Source organism: Malurus melanocephalus, unplaced genomic scaffold (assembly GCF_030028575.1).
Source record: "Malurus melanocephalus ecotype Western Australia unplaced genomic scaffold, MMel_1.1 scaffold_2, whole genome shotgun sequence".
In the NCBI taxonomy this organism is placed as follows: Eukaryota; Metazoa; Chordata; class Aves; order Passeriformes; family Maluridae; genus Malurus; species Malurus melanocephalus.
This window is the reverse complement of record NW_026623234.1, coordinates 5666465-5685053: the sequence shown is the minus strand read 5'-3', so window position 1 is coordinate 5685053 and position 18589 is coordinate 5666465. Positions and strand designations below refer to the sequence as shown.

The window sequence follows — 18589 nt, the reverse complement described above, 5'->3', positions numbered from 1 at the left end:
ATCAAGATGAACTTCTAATCTCTTTTGCTTCCTCTTTGAACTCAACATGCCAATGAAATTCAGCTGCARAAAGCCACTTGCATTCATAATAAATGGAATAGAAAAAGATTACATTCCATATATTGTAATAAGGCATAAATTTATGCAAATGACATGCAGTAGGAAGTGAGACAATAAAAGCATTGTGGTGTACCAGGCAGAGTCAAATGCACAGAAATTATATAAAGGAAGACATGAAAAGTTGGAAACAAGTTTCTACAATCCTCTGAAATCTTTATATTTTCAGACTAAATGGATCTTCAAGGCATTRACAGTTCTTTTGAGTTTCTGCTGAATTTAAGCAAAAAATATAAAAAGCTACCTAAGCCCAGGCTTTAAATTATTTCATTCTCCACTCATAAAAATCAAAACAATTGCTAATTTTCTGAATGAGTTGAAAATTCAGTTCAAATTTCTTGATTTAGAGCTATAAGACAAATTAAGAATAACAAAGAGATATAGGAATGTTAGTTGCCAAAAAAAAACCAACAAAAAGGAACAAGTAACAGCCTAAAACTGTGGATTAGAACATTACCCAATCATTACAGAAATGATATGATTTTTGGCTTTAAAATGCTAACTAGCTCTGCCAAAGCCTTTCACTTGATTGGAATTTGAAAGTGCTGGAATATAAAAAAACCTTCAATGATAAATTACTATAGACTCTCTCTAGATCTTTAACACAGTTCAATCTTTGCTCCTACTTCAAAACACCTATGAGAAATAGTCTTCCTTTTCATTAAAAAAAAACAAAAAACAAAAAACAAAAGAAAAATCATTACAAAGACAAAAGCAAGGAGGTTTAAACCTTGCTTACATAATGAAAAGGTCAGTGAATTCAGATAGTCACACATTTCAAAGCACAGCTTGTGTTCTGTTAGGAAACAGTTTACAACATGCTGCAATAAGAAATACATTGGTCACTCATCAAATTCACTGGCCATTCCTTTCAGGATGCAAGTAAGAGCATSAAAATAAGAGAGAGCGGGAAAAAACAGCCTTAGAGTACTGTCATTTACCAAAGCACCACAATGAGTTCATGCATGGCATGCACRGTGCAGGGTAACCTTTGTTACCCACATCACCAGCAGTGACAGGCAGGTAGGTAAACCAAACACAGGTAAGACATGTGTCCCTTTGTCCTGCTCCTCTCCAAAGCCCTTGGTTCTTTCATGGATGACACATTACTCAAGCCCAGTTAAAGTGTACCATGAGAGATCTTTTACTAAAATCAAAACCTATACAAAACTTGCAGAACGTTTATAGACTCAGAAAATTGGAGCTACCGAAACAAAAAGCATCAAGCAGTCTTGCACCAGTAACTTGGGGACTTCTTCTTTTTAGTCACATTACAAATGAAACAAATTCCAGAGATGTAGACAGTTCTTCTTCAAAATGACATGYGAAAATGACAAAATACAAACTTCCCTGAAAGAATGTCTACTTTATGCTGAATAAATAATTCCCTATCATTTCCTATCTTCACTTGTCCAAAGCTAACTAGAGAGGGCTTCCCTTACCTACCTTCATCTATGAAAYCACAACAAAATAAAAATCCATAAATATAAAAAAAAACCTAGACCACATAAATTAATTCTGGTCTAGATCCTCACTTTTTTTTAGATGAATTTTTCAAACTGGGTGTTTTATATGTAGGTGTGTCACATGCAATGGGATGAGGCACATATTCTTTGTAAGAAAATCTGCCAGCAATACCATAAAAGCACTAAGTATTGATGACACAATCCACGTTCACACACTTAAGGACATATGTAAGTGCAGGAAAGGGATGGCTGAAAGTGGAAAACACTTGTAGTAACAGTAGAACAGAAGATGAGACCTATTTTAAAGTTATTAGACGTAATTTGAAGGCAGTCAGTCCATACAAGCACACAAAAAAAAAACAAAAAAAAACCAATCAGCTGAGGGAAACATTCTTTGCTATTCAGAGTCTCAGGAATATGACCTATCCAGCAAGGATTGATTCAAATTTTTGACTCCAAAACTTATTAATCAATTACTTCATGTGACAGTGATGTACACTGGTAAAACATCCTTCAAAATACATTTGCCAACCTAAAATAAAAAAACATCATCTCCCCTGCYTCAGATGAGAATGTCCTGACATTGTGACACTGAAGTCATAAAAAGTGAGAACTTATCCATGCTGGTGTGTACATCTGAGGGTAAAGAACCTTAAACTGACACTCAGAATCTTGATTTTGATATACTGAGGATACTTGTAAGCTTTTCTAGACTGAATTAATTTTATTCACCTTCACTCTGTCTTACACAATTTAGAGACACTGCCATCAGAAACTGCTTTGGCTAAAAAGCCACAACTGAATGGAACTGTTAATTTTGCTTTTCATGTAAAAGGTCTCAAGGGCAGGGTTTTTTGTTGGTCAAAACCAAAGCTGAACAGAGTCAACATGCAGGTGCTCAGATACAGCCAAAATGATGATTCATTCAGTTTGTGTTCAAGGCCACACACACACACATCACCCTCAGGAACATCATCTTAGTTAACAGAAAAATATAACTCAGCCACTATTGAAGATTAATAAATAAAGTGAGCACAAATTTTAAAGAAGGGAAAAGGTTGCTTTTTGCTATAATATAAAGGAACAATTGCTGTTCATACCAAACACTTTAGCAAACAGTGAAACTGAACACATGCATATTGTTTAGGTTTATCAGACTTCAGCTATTTATGCATGCAAGTCCAATCTCATGCCTCCAACATGTCAGAAACATGGCTCATTTTCAGACATAAACAAACTGGCTGTGTGGAACTCGATCACAGCTGTTGCAATAAACATATCTCACTATTCAATGCCAGCACACTCCTGCCCAGCAAAATCTTTCAAAAGCAAGCTGTCTGCTCAAAGAAAATAAAAGCCCACACCCCAGAAAATAAAGTCTCTGAATGTGGCCCAGGGTCCCAGAAAAAGTCTATCAATGTCCTTCTATCCAGTGGCTATAGAACTCACTGACCTACGTGATCTTGGAGACTTAGCTGAAGTTCAGATGAATTTTTCAGTAATTKCATCTCCCAGAAGTCTAGTCTAACTGAAGTTATTCACATAGCATTGATAAGAATGGAGAAAAAATTCTCCAGGTTAAAGACTAATCTTGGATCAATCTGCAGCCTTGGAAGTACCATGAATGTGACCTTTCCTTCTGTGAGTAGCCATGCTGTGGCAATTCTTGCAGACAAACAGAGGAACACATTTGCAAAACAGAAAGAGTATGGAATAGTCATTACATTAGATTAAAAGAAGGAAAAAACAGCATTATTTATGAACATGGAGGAAAAACTGTGACGTGATTACAGAGAGAAATTTAAACTGTGAATGTCCATCTGCAAGTAAGAAAGAACAATCAACATCCACATACAGMTTGTCTATGTAAGATTTTTTCTTACAAACATCTGTATCTCATATCTTAATCACAGTTAATTTAAAAAGAAAAAAAAGGAATCACCCATCCAAATAAGCATATTTTGTAGGATATTTCAGAAAGTTTGCAGATCATTATACAAGTTTTTGTTTTTAATTGTAAGACATGCAAAAACCACAAGGTTTTTAGAAGTAACTCGCACTGTGAATGTGTAGGTTCACTGAAAACATGCACATCTGACAACACAAATAAATTGATTTTTTTWAAAGTTGCCCAATGYACTTACAGATCCTTTTACTGTTATTTAGTGAATTACACTGACTGTCTGTTGTAAAGAATGTGCTCTGTGTATCTAGCAAGCAATGGTCAGCGCCTAGTGGGGAAACAATCAGTGAGCACAGRCATTAGCAGATTGAACAGTCAGAAAATGTCATTTGGTTGTGAAACATTTCACTGCTTTTCCTCAACTTAATCCTTTTTTTGTGTACTCCAGTTTAGGCTTCATATTCAAAATGTATCTGCATTAGGTTGTAGTTGCCTATGAATRTATACAACTATACAATTATTTCTACAAATTAAATCAATGCCTCAATAAATTGAAAATCAACTTGATTCTTTTTTGTCTTCCAACAAAGCCTGCTTTGAAGTTCACAATTATTCACAATAATTCCCAGAGAAGTTTTCAGCAAAGAAGTCTTGGTATAGTCAGAAAGAATGACCTTATTGGATCACAAACTGAGCAGAGCAGCTGCGCCGCTGGCAGAAGATGTAGAACCTGCACTCATGGTGCTTTCCCTGCCTCCATCACAATCCACTATATACTGATTCAATTACTGCACAAAAAGCCTTTTTCTTATAGCACACCCTCCTTTTCACTTCTGTCTCACTCTGGATTGGAGAAAAAAAAAATCTTGCGGATGGAATGTTTACTGCTTTTCAAATATTTCGTGCGAAAATGCCATTTACACCCACAGCCATTGCTGCCTTCTCTTTCTSCCTTCTTTTACAAGACAAGGAGCAGGGGAGGACAGAGAGAGAAAACAAATGGAAGAATTTTCCAAGACATTGAAGTTAGAATGTCATTGTGTTATATTTTTTTATAATTAGGCTCATATGCCAGATAACAGATTCTGATTTTTTCCTGATAATTTACAAAATAATYAAAACCTTGAATCTTGCAGGGAATGCACAGAGGTATGGAAATGTCACAAACTCAGGAACYCAGGTAAAGTTCTTCAGAAGCATGACTATGTTTGCACTTTTTTTAAAAAAGRAACACAGTGACTTGGTTTGATGAAAAGTTGGAAAGTATGTGGCAATATTTTCCTTSCAAACAATACTCTTGTGTAACTTTTATAAGCTTTTTCAGTTAACATGTAAAACAAATAAACAACTCCAAAAAAAACCAAAAAACCCAACCTAGCGCCATATTGGAAACCTTGCATCTTAAACATCTGTTTCTCTATTCACTTTCCAGTTACACTCAGACCAGCAACTAAAAAAAGCCTGTCTGCCCCTTTCCCCAGCTACTTCTTTAGCTGGAAATAGCATAAAACCCAAATATCCTGGGAAGGCAGACATGATGGAAAGCACTTAGGATAGTTTTAAAGCAAATAAATTGAAAAAAATGTTTACAGGGCTCATCTGTTTTCTCTCACACGAGCCATCAGTAACCATAATTTCTGCCTTCAGAGCACAGAATTGTTTTCCCAATGAATATATTTATAAACAAAGAAATAATTGGACAATGTGTTTGAAGAGAAAGGAGCTCTTCCTAGACACATATATTAAATGGACAGACAGGCAAAGAAAGCCTGTGTTACTTGATAGATAAAGTTTAAAAATAAGCAACTTTTAATTGAACATGTATTTTAATTGAACATATAATGTTTATTTAATTCTTTAGGAAGGCTGAAGAAAKAAGTTCTTAAGTCTAAAGTTTTCATCTCCCTTATAAACATTATCATCTCCATATAACTATTGCACTAAGGTACAAAAAATAAACTTGAGGTCTCCAGAAAGTGTTTCAAGAAAACCCAGCCAGAGTTTTGGATCCCACTGAATCAGTGCTGGTTGGGAATGTACACACTTTTCTGGATATCATTGTCTCTACCATTCAAAGCCTGTTAGTCACGGAACACACTGCTGTTATCAGAAGGAACAGATGGCCACACACCAGCTCTGTGTGTCAGGACCTGCTGGCACATCCTGTGGGTCACCCTGCCCAGGACCTGCTGGCACATCCTGTGGGTCACCCTGCCCAGGACCTGCTGGCACATCCTGTGGGTCACCCTGCCCAGGACCTGCTGGCACATCCTGTGGGTCACCCTGCCCAGGACCTGCTGGCASWTCCTGTGGGTCACCCTGCCCAGGACCTGCYGGCACATCCTGTGAGTCACCCTGCCCACCGTGGTTACCGTGTGTGCACAATGCCCGGATGGGAAGGAGGACTGGAGGGGAGCTGGGGACTGAGGCTACAGCAACCAGCTGCAAGAACTCTTCATGCTTGCCTGTGCTCCTGTGCAAAATACCTTACAAACACTTTTCTGCAAAATACCCTTACTACTTTGCTTAACTGTGCTTGCTGAAACAAATTTTTTTCCAAGCGGAAATATATTTTTTCATTGGTAGGATTTAAATGAGCAGTTACTTAAGTTTTGTAACATTTTTAAACATTCTCCTTTGCTTGGTGGAGCTAAAACAGGTTTGGGGAAACATACACTAGGAGCTATTTTAGGCTTTACAAAGGAAGCTCCAAAGATTGAAACACGCTGTTCTATGCCAGATAAAAATTTGAGTAAGCTTAAATTTAGATGTTTGTTTCTGAGGCAACTATAAATGTCCCACAGCACTTACATATTAACTATCACATTCAACCAGCAGAAAGAATCAGAAAGCCTGAGTTTACCTGTAAGAATAAAAATTATATCTCTAAATGACATTATAACAACATTACCACACAGCATTTTTACTTCAAAATGCAAATATGTCATAAATCTCTAGCAAAGGATAGTCCCATAGTTATCTGATGGCCAAAGAGTGCTGAACTTCCAGTATTGTCTTTGGAAAACAATCCTGAGCTACAAACAGGCTCTTGAAGACATCTGTGGAGGAAGGGAGTGGGAAAGAAGCAATAATCACACAAAATGCACCAAGGTTTTGTACCAAATAAAAATCAACCCCCAAAAAGACCTCAGTACAAGAATACAGGGAGATGTGGTGAAACTGCTTCATTGTTTGCAAGTGGCAAAGCCCAGGTGCAGAMAATCAGCATTTTCCCACTGCGAGACTGAATTAATTCTGCAGCAACCCAGGACAGAAAAAACCTACACTTTGTCTCAAAAATGGCAGGAAAAGGAACRTCRYCTGAARTAYGACACTTTTTTTTGTGGTTTGGRGTTTTTTGATCCAAATATACAGGGAATAAAATGTATTGTGTGTAGACATCTCTGAAATGCAAGAGGAAGGAACCTGAAGTGTACGATGTTAATATCTGGAAGAAAGTGTAAGAAATATTCAGAGAAGTAGATTTAAAGTAGTGTCTTTAAAATCCTACTAAACACTATGATATGCAGCCCTCCCTCTATTKTTAAACTACCACAGAATCCTCAAAATCCTTAACTGAAGAATCTGTTAGGACTTGATTTTTAAAAACCCATCTGCAGGAAAAAGAAGTTTACTACAAGATAGCATTCTATATAAAGGAACCTCAAGACAGATACTTTTATCTACTGTTCATCCTTAACCAATACACCAATCACATATGATAACAGTTGGCAGGACATCTTCAARGGAAAAGTAATCCAAGGTCAGTTCATGAAAGGAAGCTTTTACAGGATGACAGTGGTACTCTGAACCTCCTTTGGCTGCTGATAACATCRTTGCTGTCAGCTCAGCACTGAAGCAATGATTCCAAACATGGAAGTAGCACAATAAATTCGTTCATACAGTCTAAGAGGCAGAAAAATGCCCAAAAGCATGGTAAGATTGCAGTATTCCAGCAGCCTCTTCTCAAGGACATTTGAAGCCCATTAATCACAAAGACAGGCAAAAAGCCCAAGAAATTCACTCATTACTCCAGACTTTTCAAAACACCAGTCCATCTTTTAACTTAACTCATGAAAGTTGTCTGTCTAAGGCTCAGTAACCCAACAGTTACACAGACAGCCAGGATGTCCTTTCTGTGAGCATCAGGCACACGGAAAAAAACTACTGCCCATTCCTTAATTTTCTGWGGCCCAGGAGTTCATGCTTCCCCCTCACTGTTTTTATCAGATAAAACTCTATTGCATGRTAACACAAAGCTCCCCACAGTGTCTGAAATACCTCCTCAACCCCAGCAAGGAAGCTGCACTGTTTATATTACATTTTACATTCTTTTCCAGTCTCGCTTGTATTTAATAACAAGAACAAAAATCTACGGTTTGTAGCCAATATTTATATTTTCCATTTGGCAGTTCTGATAATTTTTCTTACTGACTAGAGCTAAAATTGTCTCAGCAGGATGGATTTATCAGCATTTCATCTGCTAAACCATTCCAGCTAGAAAGCCAACTATATCGCCAACAGTTTTAGAAGCAAGYTTCTACTTACTTTATGTGAGAAACTCACAAAGAACACAAATTCAAAACGAACAGTAAAATATAAGAGGGGCTGGGGGGGGGGGGAACCCAAATAGTTCAGCATTTAAAGGTTTGTTATTTTTAACCCCTAAAATGAAAGTTTATTGAGTGCCAAGTACTTTAAAAATACTATTTCCTTTTTTAACAGTGATACACCTCCCAAGTTTCCAAAGCATCTTCCACACTACTGTACCCGAAAGAACATGAAGCACAGTCAAGAATTTCATCTACAGTTCTGGTAATTAACAAATGTGACAGTTTTTCAAGTATTGACTCCCAAAAGTAAAACAGTCCTGTGCTCMTCACTACCAGAAATACAAATTTTACAGGACTAACTTGGTCTTAAATGGTAATTTCTCTGAAAAACAAAACAATTATACGAATCAAAATTTCAGGAACAGTTGTACTGACAACAGACCAAAATAAAATTATACAATGCTGAAGATAAAACSGCAATAAAAATTCATTTTAATGCCAAAATATGTGATTGCATAAATGTATAATGAAATATTTGGATGCCTTTGCTGTGTACAGTGTTTATTTGTAGATTTATTAATTCCTTGTTTATTAACAGTTGTAATAACATGYTATTTTAATACCAAATCCTTCAATCTTCTCTTTTAATCAAATCAACCAAACCTTGGCTCTCAAGATAGAAGTCTCCATTACTTACAAGAGATTTCTGATGCTTTATCAAAGAAAATAACTGTGAATAATATAGTATAAGTAAAATTTTTTACTGTTAAAGATGTGATTACTTCACTGTGGATTCTCTCAGAAGAATCACCTGAAAACYCTTAGCTCTGAAAGAAAGTTTCTCCCTCTAGGTCCTGACACCTGCTCCTGAAAAAACTCTCATTTCCAAGGTAGAGTCCTCAGACTGTCACCATTGTGATCACAACCAAATTAAATATACCTAATGAAAACATGTATCAGTCGACAAACAAGGATATGGCATTCCTACTGCACCTACTTGAGACAAAAGGACTGTGTTATTACAAACAAAATAAGAAAAAGACAGRGGCAGAATAGAAAAAGAGATCTCAAGTATCCTACATCTCAGTACCCTCCTGAAGGTGTGATTATGAAGGACAAAATGGGATGGGAACATGGACATGAAGAAAGGCACACTCACCATTTCCTGAGAGGCATACTTTGGATCTTCGGGATCAACTGACCAGTAGCAATAGTCAAAGCTGAARGCCACAGTTTTTTCTCTGGAGTCCCAAATGCTGTCAAGCCTACTGTCAACCTGACAAAAACAGAAAAAAGACAGAAAGACCAAGTCACTCTGAAGCTGACCAAAAAAAAAAAGCATTTGCAAATATGAAAGGAGAAGAGATACAGGGAAAGAAAGTATCCAGATGTTAGTAACAGTAAAATATACAAAAATCCTAAACAATTTACTAAAGGTTTTGAATGATGGCATGCAACAGGATTGCAGAAGCTTTGACAAAAATATAAAGACAACTTCCTGCTATGTCCCTTCTCACCCCTCCAAAACCCATGAACTAACCCCAAACCAAAACAATCTTTCCCCACAATTTTGCTGCAGTAATTCTATGGCTGTGCCAGTTTAAACTTCTCCTTTAATATTTTCATTAGAATGATCCAACATCCAAACAGAGAAAARTATCAGGATCCTTATATGGGAAAGGGAAAACAAAACAAAGCATACCTTTATATTTCTGACTTTTGCCACTTTGTCATCAACTTCTACAATCACTCTTCCRCCTTCTGCTCTCTCTCTGGAAACAGAACACATTTAAAAATCCATTTAAAATATTAAGAAAMAGAAARGTACATGTCAAATTTCTAAACTTCAGAAATTTATGTTTACTTTAGCAAACTGGAAATCAGAGCTATAATACAGATACCAGAATACAGATACTTCTGCTTATAGGACTCTGTGACATTAAATAGCCTTTGCAAGATCTGCATTCTGGTACCTCAGGGGCAAGGGGTTAAAAAARCCCCAAGACTGTGGTGATTAAAGAGTTTCAAAGTGTTTTTCCTAAATAATTTGTCAGGATTTTATTTATATTTAAAAGGTGTTGCTTTAAATTAATTTTACACAGAAGTAATTGTGGCACACTGATGGACTGGCTGTACTTTGTGGTGTAGGGATCCATATCGCAGACTTGTGAGCCACAAGAGTTGTCAGATCACACCATCTGATTTTCACATTTAACCCAAATGGTCCTCAAAAAAGTACTCTTTAGGGGGGAAGAAAAGAGCGCCAAACAAACAACAAACAAAAAAAAACCTCCTGAAATGTAAATGGGCAGGATTGTCCCTCAAGTGCAAAGGACCATGCTCTCATATATACCATCCAAAGTTCTCATTGGAAGTAGCTGTGACTGGCTACTGAAGAGTACATCCCAATCCACAATCATATTAGAAAAGAATTAAAAAGGATGTGGATGAAGCAAAAAAACCCCAACAAAACAAAACCAAAAAAACCCCTCCAAAAACAACAACAAAAACGCCAACAAAAAAACCCCTCCAAATAAACCACCCAAACCAAATTCACTTTATTTCTGAACTGACAGCATGATAGCTACCTGAAGATAAGGATTCTCTTATTCATCCCTCTCAATAATTATCATGAATGTTTTTACACATACTAGGATAGAACTGAGGAAGAAGAGATCAATGTCCTATTTCTCCAACTTCAGTATAGAGAAACTAAGAACAAGGCAAAGACACTTTATATTTCTTCTACATTTTGCTTTGAGCTCTGATACTGACAAATCCTGTAAAATGCAACTTTCTGGTAGTTTTGATGAAGACTAATGCTTTTGTAAGAAATTGATTTAGAAATAAAAACAATTTTGTCACACTTAAAAAATAAGGTGAAGATGCACTGTCATTTGATATCAGATGTTTGTATCTCCTGATAATCAACTGTATCAGTATCATGAGGTCAATTAAAAACTAGGTAAGATACAACAAGACTTAGAAAACTCAAACCCAGCCGAGAACTGCTCATTTATGGTCCTAGGTCTTTAACAGATTCCTTCACATGCCTGCAGAACTATTTAGTCCCCCACTGATTACAATCTGCTTCACTGATGGCTCTWATTTCCAGGTGGCACAAAGCACAACATGCCCTGCCTTTGGGGTCTCTCCTGTTCTGTTTTTGCCCCATGCTTTCTGTACCAAAACAACACTCAAAACCATGCCTTAGGACACTTTATGCTTTCACAAAGACAATCACCGCAGCATTTGAGCTTTCCAAGCATAAAGAGATTTTAAGCACATTACTGAGCATAGCTGTTCCCATTCTGCAAATAGAAATAATCCTTTACCTAAAGCCTCTTGCTTCACAATACTGATTTTTGAGGCASCCTCGAGACAGATTGAACTTGGTATTTCCTGTAGTATGTATTCATACATGACACTTCACACACAAAATATAAGCRCAGCTCCCAGAGATTTTAGTTAAGCTGTGATTGTTCAGCTGTTCAACACATCAGTCACCCAAGCCCCAAGTCAGCTCCCAAGAGAAATGGAAACACAGAACGTACAGCTGGGCACCAAATGTTGCATTATGTGCAGCTGAGTACTGAACAGAGGCTCCCTAAAGAACAAACGAACAAGGAACAATGTCTAAGGACACAGGCWGCGAGTACCTAAGGTAGAAATGTGCAGCTGATGCATTTAACCTGTACCTGTGTCACTTCGTAGGGTTTTTGACAAGAAAATGTTTTCCAGTGGAAGTTACTTAGGGGACTTTCATAGCCATGGACAAATCTCTGCTAAGTGAGCTAATGAAAAAGCTGACAATTACCCTGTACAGCAGATCTGATTTAAGAGGAAATGGGACATTTTGACAGAACTTCACAACATTTTAAGAACATCAGAAGACAGGCAAAACCAAAGGGATCCTTTAGGAAAGAGCTTGCGTCACTTAGACATTCTCTTTCCTTCACTGCCCAAGTATGATCTTGGACCTATCCCACTTCCCAACCCCATGAGSATCCTTAACCCTCCAGTCTTACCAGCCTAAATAGTCCACTGAGTTCCTATCCTCCTCCTCCAATGTCCACACGTCATTCCCTATGGACATCTGCTGTGTGCTCTCACTGACATCATGTCCATCTTGCCCAGGGCCCTCTTCAACAGCTCTSCACATCTCATGTCCCTCCTGCTGCATTGTAGCTAGTCCCAGGCTGATGTCTCTGCTCCAAAGATTCATAATCCTGCTCTTTTTGTCAGTTCTTCCAGTGTCTAACCCAAGTTTACTTGTACCCTCCACAACTAAACCAGTGTTTCTTCCTGGGCGCCTGCTGAGGTCAGCAAACAGCTTATTATGTTATTATCGAGAATAAATCAGAGAGAAGACCGTGTTCTCAGGTCCATTCCTGGGCTTCAATCGTGACTTGGAAAACACTGAGCTCAACTTACTAAAGCAATTCTCAGATAATGAGTTTTTTTTTACTTAAGGGGATGATGCAAACATGATTTGGTCAACACTAGAGCATACAAGCTGAGAGAAAACAGATCCCTTAAAATTTTTACCTGCTGTGTTATCACAAGTCTTCACCAAGCATGTTAAAGAGTTTTAGTTGTTTAGAACTTGGGCAGAAATGGGTAGATTCAGATGGGAATTAAATCAGATTTCAGATTTTAAAATCAATCGAGGAATTCAAATAAAAAGTCCCCCTAAGTAGCTTATATATAATTTAAACCATAATTTCCCCACRACCTTATCTCCTCTAGCAGCTGAACTGTTCCGGGTGAAGCTTAAAAATAATGTTAAGAAACCTAATCAGAAACAGGCATTCATGAATAGAACATTTGTACTCAAATGGTCGAAATCTGGAAAAGCTTTTAATCATTTTAAATGCCAGGGTATTCTAATTACAGAAGTAAGGCAACCTCAACAACAAACAGTGTTCTCAACCCGAGCTGTAACACTTGCATGAAATTCACAGACTTCAGTCCACACGTGTTATATATATATATATATATATATATATATGTATATGTGTATATGTATATATATATATATATGTATATATATATAGTCCCCTATGAACGAGGGACTTTACACTGTGGGTTCTTACAGACTGATGCTCTCACAGACTACAGTTGTTAGTAAAGATTAAAGATAAAGAAGAAATTCTAAACATAAAATCTTAGAGAGAGAAAAATTTTCTGCATATAAAAATTTCTATACTTGTATTTACATATCTACTTACATTAAAATAAACATACACACAGTAAAATACAAACAACACAAAATGAAATGGCCACCTTTTACCACAGGGTATCAAAGAKTCCACACTGTGCAGACTAAAAGTTGTATGCAGCAATCAAGTACCTTTTTTTGAGTCTTACAGAACACGAAAGCCATCAGCAGAGACAGAACTAAAATCTCCCTTTGCCCTGGTTTTATATTCTTAATTACGGTCTGYTTCTGAAACAGGCAATTTCTCCTTGCTGCTCCAACCTCCCACATGTGTTTCTACTTTCTAGCAATCACACGCCCATGAAATGACTCAGACCAGCTGTGATCAGGGAAAACCACCCCCCACACCAAAATAAATATTCAAGGTGTCTGTCACAGGACTTGCAAGCCCTTCCAGAGCACTGAGCACAGCGGTCACCCGAGCTGCTGAGCCAAAGCAAGAGAAAAGGCAGGAACACGTGGTGGTGGGAATGGAGAGCCCTCCCTGCTGCTGCAGTGGACAGCCAGAGACCACCGAGCATCAACAAAGCARCCTGTAGCTGCATGAAACTCACAGCCTTCAGTCCACACCTCTGCAGACTGAGCTCCTGGTAAACACACGTTTATATTGTGCTTCATTTAGGTCCAAACCAGGGAACTTTGGGAAAGAAAGCACAGTTTCCTTTCTRAAGCCCAGGAGGCAAAACAGATCCACAGCTGCTCTAGATATTTTGACTTTAACTCCAGATTGCAAACACTACAAAAGCTCTCTGAGCAAAAGCTGTGTTCATCAGCACAGTCTTACACATGTGGGCAACAGTTTGCATTGGAATGATGAAGCAATCCATCATCCTTAGGAACTGGTGCAGTGCTCCACAGCTATGAAAACTGTATTCTTTATACTGATAAAATCAACTTCAAAGTGCACTTCTCTAGTAACACATTTGACTTCTGCTGCTCAGAAGTTGCTGTGGTCCTAACATTTCGTTTCCATTCTCTCTTCTTCCCCATTTCTTGAAAAATGCATGCTATGTTTGCGAAATGCCTCTCCTCAATTACTTTCCATGAAAACAAGTTACCTGTACAAAGATAAAGCTGTAAAAAGACCACTTAAGGGCGCTTGTCCCAGGAAAGRCCTGGGTCTTCTCGGTCACAGAAAGCTTTAGAGAAATGCAAACCCAGCAACGGAACAGTGACAAAAGTACAGAATGCAGTGGCAAGGCTGTAATGGGGAGCCACAAAAAAAGACCTGATACAAACAAAGCTGCTACAGCAGTCCAGAAAATATGGGCAGCCCAAAGGAAATCTCACACCATTTGCTGTTGCTATGAAAAGCAATTTCTGCAGCCAACACGTAACGTTAAAGCAGCTCCACAGGGACAAAGACACTGCAAGAATGAAGCAGTGGGAAAGAATTATGGGAGGGTCGAGATCCCAGACAGGGACACTTCCACAGCTTGCTGGATCTCTGTGAGATGGGTTCAGAGACAGAGACCAGAAGTGAAAGGAGGATGCAGAGGGGAGGAAGCAGTGGATGGAAAGAAAGGGGGAAGTTGTTTCTTTTATAYGTTCTAAAATTTGCCCCACTTCTCCTCCACGCTCTCAAATAACAGTCAGGCACTTGGAGAACAAAGGAGCTGACTTTTTAAAAGTCGCCTGTTTGTTTTAGGAACATGTACATGTGATAAAGCAAAAATACTGTGGTCATTAGCAGTAGACATGTCATGCAACAAAACAGCTACTACAAACACAAAGTACTCACCAAAGCAATCAAACATACCAAAGCCAATATCTGCAACTCAAGAAAATTCTTAAATAATTTTTTTTAAGAATTGAGTATGTCTACTCATACAAACTTTGAAAATAGCCCTGTGGTGTAATCATTGCAAGTACTTATACTTTCCCACCAAATCACACCACCCAAGTTAACCCCAAACCCAATCTCAACCTATACTGGAACATAGCCCCTTAAAAGCAATATGGCAAGAATATCAATCCCTCCCTTCTTGCAGAGGCTCTTCCAGAAAAAAAAGCAGCCTTCTGTGGCAGGATGTATGCCAGCAGTCACTCCCACTGTCTCTTGGACTCCCATTTCCCAGGGCATGACTGCCTGTAAGTAAGGCAGACATTTATCACTTGTACCTTTGTGCCAGCTAATGACACACCTATGCAACCACCATGCCAGCACCTTGTGCATGATCCTGAAGCAAATCTACCCCAAGTAATTTCTTGGTCATGAAGCCTAAAGATTTTRTGGGGAAAGCTTCAGTTAGTCAGATTTATCTTTTCCATTAACAGTACATGGAATAGTCTCTGACTCCTGTTTTTGGGCAGCCTTGGCTTTCAGTGCAAGCCTTGGCTTGAACTCTACTGACAAGTTAAGGTACCTACAACCACAACTTYCCCAAACACAGCATCCCTCCACAACCAGCATAATGTGTGTCCTTAAACCTGCTGCTGTAACCTGTCAAAATCGAGGTGCTAATAGTATGAACATCTTCACTTTGGCCAGTGCAGGWTTTTTTTACATGTAAAAAAAAAAAKTATCAATAATCAATTAACTTTATCTAAGAATAATTTTCAGTGTTTCTCATTATTCTCATTACTCAATACYATTTTGGATATTTTTCTTTAAAGTCCAAATTGTTTCATTGTGTCTTGCATATGGGAGTGCACACCCAGTCAGCAATCCTCCTAACCAAATTCAGAACAGATGTTTATAAATACTTTTGAACTCTCTATTGAAGCCAAGTACACAGAGTTCACCAAGACAGCATGCTGCTATATTAGACATGCTGCTCAAGTAATTTTTTGAAGTTACTCCCACCTGCATGGAGCTTTTACTGGCTCCCATAATGCCTAACAMAATCTGAAAGTCAAAAATTATCACTCCTAGTGATTACCATTATTCTTGTGTGTTTCCCTCATTYTCCTTTACAAATACTATATAACAATAAAACTATGAATATTTGGTGCAGATATAAATATGAGGCATCTTCCTTGATAATTTCAAGGCAGAAATACTCCTGACAACACAGCAGTACTTTGATTTTTTGTGGAATAATGCTGCTTTCCTTTCATGCAGAGGCCTGGAGGAGAGGAGGGAAGAGAGTAAAAAGTCTTTTTCATCTGTCATGCCACCAGCATTTAAAGAAGCATGAAATAAGGAGGATTTAAAACAAAGCTACAGTCCAGTCAGTGCTGTTTCATCCACCCTGATTCCACAGATGTTTGTTGAGCAATGACATAGTATAATTCAGACTTTTGCATCAAAGGAATTCTGTATAAATGCCATGTTTTCCATGCAAACCAGAATTTGGATTCAGAAGCCCATTTTTGTTCCTCCTGAACAGAACTTCAAACTGGGATCATAGTTAAATAAATGGCYGTGACACTGAACACTGTGATGAGCTGTCTCACCCTTCTTGCTTTGGTACCTTTTTCATTTTATTATTTTTATTATTAAAGGCAGCTACTATAATAGATCCTTAAATTTTACAAAAGAGGGGAAAAGCTTATTTTCTTTTAAATATATGCTACAGATAGGAGAGTGGCAGTAAAATTTTATTAGTGCACTGCTTTCTAAAGTTCACATAAAGGATTAAAGAAAAGGAAACTCTGGAAATCCCACCCAAAACTCTCATAAATTCTCTGTGCACAGTGGTGATGTCTCATTATGTACTGCACAAAACTCAGCATCCAAGGACTGTATCACTCCCAGGGGAGATGCCATCTCTGTACATGAAGTCACATCACCTTAAATACTACGACTTCTCTCAGGTAGAGTATGCCCTCTTAGAGAATGAAACCACCCAGCAAGGACATGGCTCCAACCAGGTTATTCAATGCCACTGTGCCTCCTTTTTCTTGGCAAAAGTCTGATCCCTTCTCCAAAACATTCCACACACACAAAGTAGTCTTAGGACTTGAGAGRAAATGTGTTCCAAGAAAATGCAAAGTATTAGGAGAAAATAGAAAGCTTCCAAAAGCTGGTTTTGCTTTTGGTGTATTAGGATGTTGTTGCAACTGTTTTTGCATGGGCAACAAGATAGGAGACAGCCTCTTACTCTGGGAATTAAATCATCAGTAGCCAGCACTTTGTGCTCCTGGCTTAATTGAGTACAGGCACATCAGCAGAAGTTTCATCTTCCACAGAATGGGCAGTGGTGGTCACWCAGTACATCACAGAWTATTCCGAGTTGGAAGAGATCCACAAGGGTCCTTGAGACCAACTCATAAGCGAATGGTCCACGTGGGGATCAAACCTACAACCCTGGAGTTATCAGCACCATGCTCTAATCAGCTGAGMTTATCTCAGGGTGATGCAGAGCTCTTCTCTTTTAAGAATTTAGAAAGTCTGTCCCTTACCAAACTTAGAAAACTTGGTTCATGCAACTGCAAGAAAAATACATCTGGGAAAAGCTGCTGAGGCAGTACCCTTATAAAGTCACAGATGTGGCTTATGAAAACCAYCTGCTAATGCCAAGTACAGATGCTAAGAGAAAAGAGCAGCCACCTCAATGATAGTTTCCATGAAACTTTAAATAATAGACTAAGCAAAAGAAAATAACTAATTTTACATAAAAGACATCAAYATAATCTTAACAGGATACCCTGATGTTAAAACACATTTGTTTGGAGAGGGACTTTCTTTATAAAACAAAATTAAAAAGCAAATTTTMTTTTAAAAATCCTAGCTCTGCTGTGGAAAAGAAACTTGAAATAATGAGCAATGCATAAGTAAGGCAGTTCATACAGTTTTTCATACAGCAAAAGACTCTCAGAGTTCAGAGACAGCTCTTTCCCACCATCAGGTACCAATCCAAAAACCCACAGCTGTTGAGACAGAGTTCAAATACCTCTTGAAGGAAGGACTGCTGTATAACAGAGGGACACAGAGGGACARCACTCACTCAACCACCACAGCAGACAAAAATAGATAAAATTCTGCCATTTCTCTCTGTGTGAGAGGGCAACTGCACCTAAGTCTCAAGGAATATATACACAGAAATATGTAAGAACAACAACCACAAGCTSTAATCTGCTGTTGCTTGAATTTTATTTTGATAAAGCATATAACATCTGTTATGCCTAAGAGTCAAAGAATGTTTTCTACAAARTTTACTACAAGTTATCACTCTTGTCAGTAGGAGACCACATTGCTGTATTTAAATTCTTGTGGTTACACATCATAATGTAGGATGGCTAATAGCACAGTCTAYAAATCAGCAATAAACCTTCCTTGCAAAATAATCCTTCTTTTGTTTACTATAATGTGATTACAAAGAACAAAGGAGAGCACAGCAGACACTAGTTAGCAAAGTAAAAACTGATAGTGATTTACCTTGCG

General features: G+C 38.0%; 1 protein-coding gene across 1 annotated transcript in view; it reads right to left on the bottom strand.

Moving 5' to 3' along the window:
- STARD9 (StAR related lipid transfer domain containing 9) overlaps positions 1-18589 on the bottom strand; it is an 89001-nt gene that overhangs the window by 66239 nt on the left and 4173 nt on the right. The window contains exons 2-3 of the mRNA XM_057366172.1: positions 9742-9811; positions 9199-9315 (exon numbers count right to left, since the gene is read on the bottom strand). Of these exons, the coding sequence (XP_057222155.1) occupies positions 9199-9315; positions 9742-9811 (187 nt within the window). The remainder of the gene's footprint in view (positions 1-9198; positions 9316-9741; positions 9812-18589) is intronic.